The 7,447-nt window shown below is 41.8% G+C and overlaps 1 protein-coding gene across 1 annotated transcript; it reads right to left on the reverse strand.

Moving 5' to 3' along the window:
- Positions 1-2,774: 2,774 nt before the first annotated feature.
- gm2a (ganglioside GM2 activator) lies at positions 2,775-7,179 on the reverse strand. The gene is made up of 4 exons (XM_018663096.1): positions 7,120-7,179; positions 6,441-6,623; positions 4,538-4,720; positions 2,775-4,459 (listed from the first exon to the last, which is right to left on the reverse strand). Exons 1-4 carry the CDS (start codon positions 7,177-7,179, stop codon positions 4,304-4,306), a joined length of 582 nt encoding a protein of 193 aa, XP_018518612.1. The 3' UTR covers positions 2,775-4,303.
- Between the last annotated feature and the right edge of the window lie 268 nt (positions 7,180-7,447).

A 7,447-nucleotide genomic window follows, 5' to 3' on the forward strand; every position in this document is an offset into this window, starting at 1 on the left:
TTATTTCCATGACTCTGATGTGTTTTTTTATTTTAGTGTGCGCTGCAGCTGCTCGCATACAGATCCATTTTTCTATGTTAATTCCTGGTTGTCGTTGTATTTGGAGATGACTTGGTTGCACTGGTAAATATTCCATCACTCTTTCTTCTGAGAAGATTATAAAGTGTTGTGAATATAAAGAGACCTGTTCAGAGGAGGCAGCGGGTCGTCATTCATCACAAGTCGTTGGTTCATCGCCTGCTTTGATTCACGCCAGCGTGGCCTTGAGCAGTGTGTTGAAACTCAAACTGTTTCTGATAAGACAGTTGGTGTATGTGTGTGTGTGTGTGTGTGTGTGTGTGTGAGACACTGGTTCAAACACAATCGTCCCTCTGCAAATAAACATGAAACTGTTCACTGTTTTCAGTGAATGCAGTGTGAAGTGTGTGGTTGTGTTCTCATTATGCGCAGTGAGTTCAGTCCTTGATGATGTCTCTAGTTTTCCAGTGATCTGATTGGTCAGTAGTTTCACATTTAAGAAGAATTTATTTAATTCTACTGAATCTTCATGAACTTCTCACAGAGCTGAGAGAGAAACATCCAGATCAAACCAGTTTAAAGCTGCTCGTGCTTTAAGAATTTTGGAAGTGAAATACTGTTATTCTTTCCCCTGGCCCCTAGTGGCCAAAGTGACACGCTGCAGGTATAAGGAATTAAAATGATCAAGTGTGGTCTTATTGTTAATGCAGCACATGTGTGTCTGGTGTGCACATGCTGTGGTCGCTCTGTAAGTGAAACCACGTTAAAACCACGTTAGCCTCTCTGTGCTGCACTTCCTGTCTGAAGTGAACAAGTGGTCTGCATCTGTCTCCTCACACACACACACATTAAGGTGCTTTGATGGGAGTTTTAACCACACACACATTGCAGTAATTGGGAGGAAACTCAGACACTGAGCTCTGATCCTCTGAAACACAACGAGTGAAGAAATAAAAATGTAAAAATGAGATGTAGCAGCAGTTCGTCTGTGACATGTCCGTCCTCCCTTTCTTTACCGTGTTCCTCCAGACATTTCTGAGCAGGTTTTGTGGTGTGGTGGGAGCTCTGTCCTGCTGGGGGAGGCCCCTGACATCAGGGAGTGTTGTTGCCAACATTCATTCACTTCACCTGTCAGTGGTTTTAATCAGTGTGTGTGTTGTTGAGTTGCGTTCTTACATTATCTGAAATGTTTGCAGCAGTTGTTGTCAGAAGTGTCATAACTGGTGTTTTTAAGATATAAACCTTTTAGATCCTTTGGTTTTTAACTGTTTTCAGCAGTTGAAGGATTTTATTCATGCAGATGTCTGGATCTGAAGTTATCAGAGAAACAAGCTGAGCAAACGTTAGCAGGTTGGAAACACTGATTTTTAACTGTTTTAATCACCTGGTCTGTTTGTTTTGGAGGAGGTGGTGACACAGGACCCCTCCCTTCGTGTTCATACAGTAGCTTTTATTTCAAATTATTATTATTTTTACTATATTTCCTTCCTCTTGCATGTACAGCTGTCATAACCAGGACTCATGATCTGAATTAAAAGCCACATGTTGCAGCTGCAGCTTCAGATTCTGGCTTTGTTACAGTTCGATGTCGATGTTGGAGGGAAAAGGTCGAGGTCATTAGTTTTTAAGATCTGTCAGTCGGAGACAGAAGCGATCAGCGGTTCATTCGCTCTGCTGTTCATCAGTCGCTCTTTCATCTCTGATGAAACCACAAAGAACCAGTTAATGAACGTTTCCAGACTCTGGAGCTGATTTTCATCAGCAGCAAACCGACTTCAAAGTCAGAGACACAGGAGGCTGAAAACACGTGGCAGCAGAGGTTGTTGTTTTTCTATCATCTGTGGAACCAAAGATCAGGATTCTGTAATTCATATTTCTGTGTTTCAGGACACATTTGTTCAGGTTATAAAGTTGTGTTCAGAGTCAGAATCATTAAATCAGGAGTTCTCACAGTCGATCAGCTGGAAACTCTCTTCAGTCTCATTGTGAGAGTTCACTTCATGTTGCCTTTGTTTTCTCCTTTATGGGTAATTCCTCTCTTTCCTCCTTTTGTTTCCTCTTTTCTTTGCTGCTTCCTGTTAATATTCACTGCTGTGACCTCCCAACACCTGACTTTACACTCGGCTGTCTTTGTCAGAATAAAGAAACCAGGGCATATTGTTTTTATCATTATTATTATTATCATTATTATATGGTCTCATGTAGTGTAGTAGTGATAGTACTTGTAGGTGCAGTAACAGCAGTAGAAGTATTCGTACTGTTACATGTCTCATGTTGTAAACTCTGAGCACCAGATCTGCATAGGGAATGCTGCCACCTTGTGGTGAAACAGAAAACTGCGCCTACACTGTGGTAAAGGCTGTTTCTGTTTCTGATCACATATTGATCACAGAATTAATGAACAGTCTGTTTATTATCAGATCTTAATGTTAAATAAATCTGTCAACACATTCTGACCTGACTTCTCTCAACATATAGTTAATATTACAGTATTTAAGTTCTGCTTCACTTCCTGTTTGTTTCTGTGTTTGTTGAAACACAAACTGCTGTTCTGAGGTCTGCTGACGGTTTCCATGTCTGTATATTACAGATCTTTGTATCAATAATTATTAATCAAACCAAACTGAATCATAGTTACTGGACACATCTGAACTGATCTGTATCTTAATCTAAAGTACAGAGTACTCTCCTTCATTCACTGACCTTAGTCACTAAATAAACACGTGTTAACTGAAGTTAGTAAAAAATAAAAACAGTTCATAGGATAAAGTTTATTACAAACTGTACACTGTGTGAAATCAATGACAAACCTGACTTCAGCATTTGTCTCGGTAGAAAACAGATTAAACCTTTCAGGCAAATTAAAATCAGACTTAATCAACATCAAACATCAGCTCTCTCTGTTTAATCTGTCGTTCATTTCACTGCACTTGTAAATATTTCTCTGATCAGGCACTCAGTAAAACATAACCAGAAAAAAATCACAATCAAATTCATCAAAGAAAAAGTAACAAAAATGATTAAGTAATAATTCCCAGCAAGAAAAACCCTTTTCCCATTAAAACAAATGTAATTGATCCAGTGATTGAGGCAAAGATACAAAACAACAAAATAACATATGAAGGCTGTTATTATATAAAAAACAATTAAAGGAGCATTTCATCACAAAATGACAGAAGATGCTACATTTGTTTTTCCATCAGATTAGATGGACAATAAAGTTTACAAATTTAAATTCTTTGACACGTGTGACGTCTGATCTGAAGCTTCATCAGGTTTATTCTGCCAATAATCTGAAACACTGAGACAGATATTAAGAGCAGAAGGCACTGCAGCAGCTCTGCCTCGTCTTACTGTTCAATATTTCAACTTAAAGGGAAGAAACCTTCAACAAAGACAAAAATAAACTGTTCAACAGGCAACGTGTGAAGGCTACTGGAGAACACACTTAAAATCTTTACATATAAATGTCCTGGAAATGTTTGATTGTGTATCTCAGCTGAATTAGACAGCAAGAAAAAAGAAAAGATGATGGAGCTGTTCACTGTGGAGAAGTAAAAAAAAATCTGTTTCAGATCTGAAGCTGCTCGACTCAGCATGTGAACAGCTCCTTCCTCTTTATTCTCTGCACCAGTTTCATTTTCTCTTTAGTTTTCTGAGCTGCTGATTGTTTTTAATCTTTAATATTTACTGAGTTTAATTCTAGTTTTAGAAGAAAGAATAATCAAAACAAATACGTACCAGGCATTCGTGAGATTTGGGTCCAACAGGCTCCCATACCTCTTCAGAAACTAAATTAAGACTAGAAAGTTGTCAGATAAAATCTGTGGTCTAAAGATGTTTAAAAAAAATAAGTAAACCAAACAGGAAACTGTTTCAGGGCTTTCGCTTCTTCTTGGTTGTTAACGTTTTAAAAAAATATCCAAATCATACCTGGATAATACTCAAATCAGGCTGCATATATTAAAGTGTACGTACTGTACAGTCAGAAGTCTGAGAGGAGAGAAGACTCTCTCAGAAATATGAGATGTTTCCTGGAGAAATAAAATTAAACTAAGGTGCGGTAACTCCGGATCAATAACTATTTGTTTTGAAGCGTTTCTGTCAGACTTCTTATCAGACTGATTGTTGACGAACTCTGGAGTCTCTTATTCCTCATTAAAACTTTTCCCAGACCCCTGTGAGCTTTATCAGTCCCAGGACTTTGTGCAACTTCTGCTTTTGTTTCCCAATTTTCAATCATGTTTACGTGCAAATAAACAAAAAGCTGAAACCTCCTGACCGTTTAGTCGGAGTGAATGGACAGAGCCAGTTTGAGGCAGCCCAGCTCTTTGCCCTGGCCGCCCAGGACGCCCTGGACCCGGTAGTTCCCGTTAGTCAGCCAGTACGGCAGATCCATGTCGGGCAGGTAGAAGTCGGACTGAGGGAGAGAGTACGAGCCCTGAGGAGAGAGAGGAGGGTTCAGGTCAGACGGGAAATCACCGACACGACCGAGTCAGCAGTTTGGAAACAGACTCACAGCTTTGAAGGGGCAGTGGCAGGGCAGGCCGTAGGTGTGCAGCGGTTCAGGACAGTCCTGACCCGGCGGGATCAGCTGGTTCAGAATATCACAGGCGTCCCGATAGTGACAGCTGCCCAGCTCCTCCACACAGGGAACCTTCACCCAGAAACCTGCCACCTCCTTCTCCAGGGTCACGTTCACCTGTGGAGGAGAAACGACAGAGACACGGTCTGAGGTTCAGGTGGACGGATCAAGGAAACCTTCATCCTGCAACATCCAATCAGATTCATGAAGAAAGACACAACAGGAAGTATGTTTCACAGATCTGTGTGATGAATCCACATCCTGTTACTTCAGGTTTGCCTCAGTTAGGAAAGACAGGGTGACTAAAATCTAACCTACAGTCTCTGAAGAAGAGCAGTGAGTATCTCCTGCTCCACCTTAGAAAATAAAAACCAAGGTGCAGTAAACAGAAGTCAGCAGGACTGTAAACACAGTAAAATCCTCCTCCTCATGTGACTTCCTCAGAGTTTTACTGACGGTGGTTACAGCACTGATTAGTCTTCACACACCAGGTCCTGGTGATCAGGAAGCTTCAGTCTGACTTCACTGTTAAAACCATCAGACTGATTCAATCAGAGACTGAGAGGACGACTGTGTTTGTTCTCACACTCATCCACTCATTCAGTTTCTCATCAGTTTCATCCTTTAACTTGTCAAAAAGCAAAGTCTGCTGCTGTTTTTACAAAGTGTCTCACATGGCGAATGGAAAGTCAAACCACGAGTTCCTTCTCATTTTATCATCTCCATCATACGAGACGCTGAAGAGAAAGCATCTGTATCATTAGAGGGTGAAACAAGGTGTGTTACAGAACGTCTGAAGGCGTCACAGTGATCAGAGATCAGTGAGTTAAAGCCTCATCAGACCTGTTTGTATTTACAGCGTTTAAACATGTGACTGCAGTGAGCTGCTGTGTGTAGTCAGATAACAGACAGAGCTGTGTGCTGATCAGTTAATGTGTTATCTGGGTTCATCAGACATTAACTTTGTTATCTGTTGTCTCTGCAGGTCAGAGCAAAGAAACACAAGAGTGGAAGCCACACAGCATTATGTCAGACAAACAGTATCAGTGAGTGAAGGACTGAGACAGAGCTGCTCCGTCCATCTGTGGACGCCTCAATCATTTCAAATGACAATCATCTAAAACCCTGAACTCGCAGTAAATCATATTTCTGAAGCACCGTGAACACATCTGAATCTCTGGCAGTGGTGGAGCTGCATTGTGGGTAATGTAGGAGCCAGGTTTTGACAGAGAAGTAGACGACATCTTTGGTTGTACACTGATAAATCAGTGAAGACTCATAAAGTCAGCGCCCTGTTCACATGTCCGAGGCCTCAGAGGATTTATTTCCTTTTTGTTGTCATATGATTGAAAACCTGCTGAGTCCTGAAGTTTCTTATCCCTGCTGTTTCACACACATCATCCACTTACTGTGTCGAAAACCGATTCCTGCTCCCTTAAAAACCAGCTGTTGTTTCTGAGTGTCGTTGCTTTGTGCTCAGCTGTGGAGCAGAAAATAAACCTGATTTATCAGAGGACAGATTTCAACTCTGCCACACGAGATGAATGAGACGTCTAAAACTGAATCAAAGACATGAAGCTGTTTGTTAACTCAGTTTAGAAGGAGCTCTGGACAGGTCGAGACTTTCAGAGACGCTGTTTATTCACACTTATTTATTTTTGTCTTTTCTCTTACAGAACAGTTTGTCAGCCTGTGAGGTTGGACCAGGATCAGGATCAGGTCCAGACTCGCCCAGATTCACAGACGAGACGTTACACAAGACCGAAACTAGTCTTTGGTGGGAGTGTTTTTATCTGCAGTGAACAGACGGCGTGGTGTTGGTGTGTGTCGTACTCACAGACAGAGGGGCAGACAGCTCCACAGATGTGGATCCAGAGGCCGAGGCCGTCAGGTCTCCTGGGATGGCGATGGGGTCTGGAGACAGAGTCAGAGTTTTCAGCACAGCTGGAGCATCTGGCTTCCCACAGTTCTTCCAGTCAAAACCCAGAACCTGTAGCGAACACACAGCGAACAGGTCAGACTACACAACGAGACAGGACAGAGTTCAGATCAGTCCGGACTCTGGACCTGGACTCTGCAGTCAACAAAATAAAATAAAACCAGACGTGACGTTAAGTCTCTCTCTACAAGCTTTTTAAACACAAGTTGTCTTCATTTCATTTGAACTTGAACTTATTTCTTCCTGTAAATCATTTTAATCAGAGCTTTCGACCACATCTCACTGTCTTCTTCAGCAGATGAGTTAATAATGTCACTTTAACAGTAACTGGATTATAATGTAGCTTTAAAAACTAAGAATCAACTTATTGATCAGTTGATCGGCAGTTGCTGAAGGACTTCTTCCTCTTTAATTCTAACTGATATTTTTATTTACGCTGCTCTAAATCATTTTAAACACATTTATCATCTTACATCAACAGATTGTTCCGGTAATGTTCCGGGTTTATTCCGGGTTTATTGTGCTGTTGTCGGTGTGTTGACTCACCTGTGCCTTAGGTGACTCTCCTGCAGCTCACCTGAGTCACAGCAGCAGCGATGATCAGACCGATCGTTACCAACATGAACCGTGTATCCATGTTTCCTCTGTCCGCGCGGACACCGACTCAGACCGAAGGAGCGCGAACTGCGAGCCGTTAGAAACTGACAGTTAACGAAACCCGGAGAGGACAGACTGTTTCTTTCCGCTGCAGACACTTCCGTATTTACCACCTCACCGGCCCAGCCTGTCACGTGACTGCTGGGTCACATGTCTGACTGTCCTCAGTGTTTCCACTGTGGTTTCTATTCATTTATTTACAGTGGGTCTAAAAGCAGTCAGGGCTCAAACACGAGCACATTTCCATG

This window comes from Lates calcarifer, linkage group LG8, assembly GCF_001640805.2.
Source record: "Lates calcarifer isolate ASB-BC8 linkage group LG8, TLL_Latcal_v3, whole genome shotgun sequence".
NCBI lineage: Eukaryota > Metazoa > Chordata > Actinopteri > Centropomidae > Lates > Lates calcarifer.

Excerpts from the sequence above, each read along its gene's own strand:
- gm2a (XM_018663096.1), bottom strand. The coding sequence starts at position 7,179 with ATGGATACACGGTTCATGTTGGTAACGATCGGTCTGATCATCGCTGCT. Across the intron at positions 6,624-7,119 it reads TCGCTGCTGCTGTGACTCAG|TCTGACCTGTTCGCTGTGTG; the intron begins GTGAGCTGCAGG and ends CTCGTTGTGTAG. Across the intron at positions 4,721-6,440 it reads AGCTGTCTGCCCCTCTGTCT|GTGAACGTGACCCTGGAGAA; the intron begins GTGAGTACGACA and ends TCTCCTCCACAG.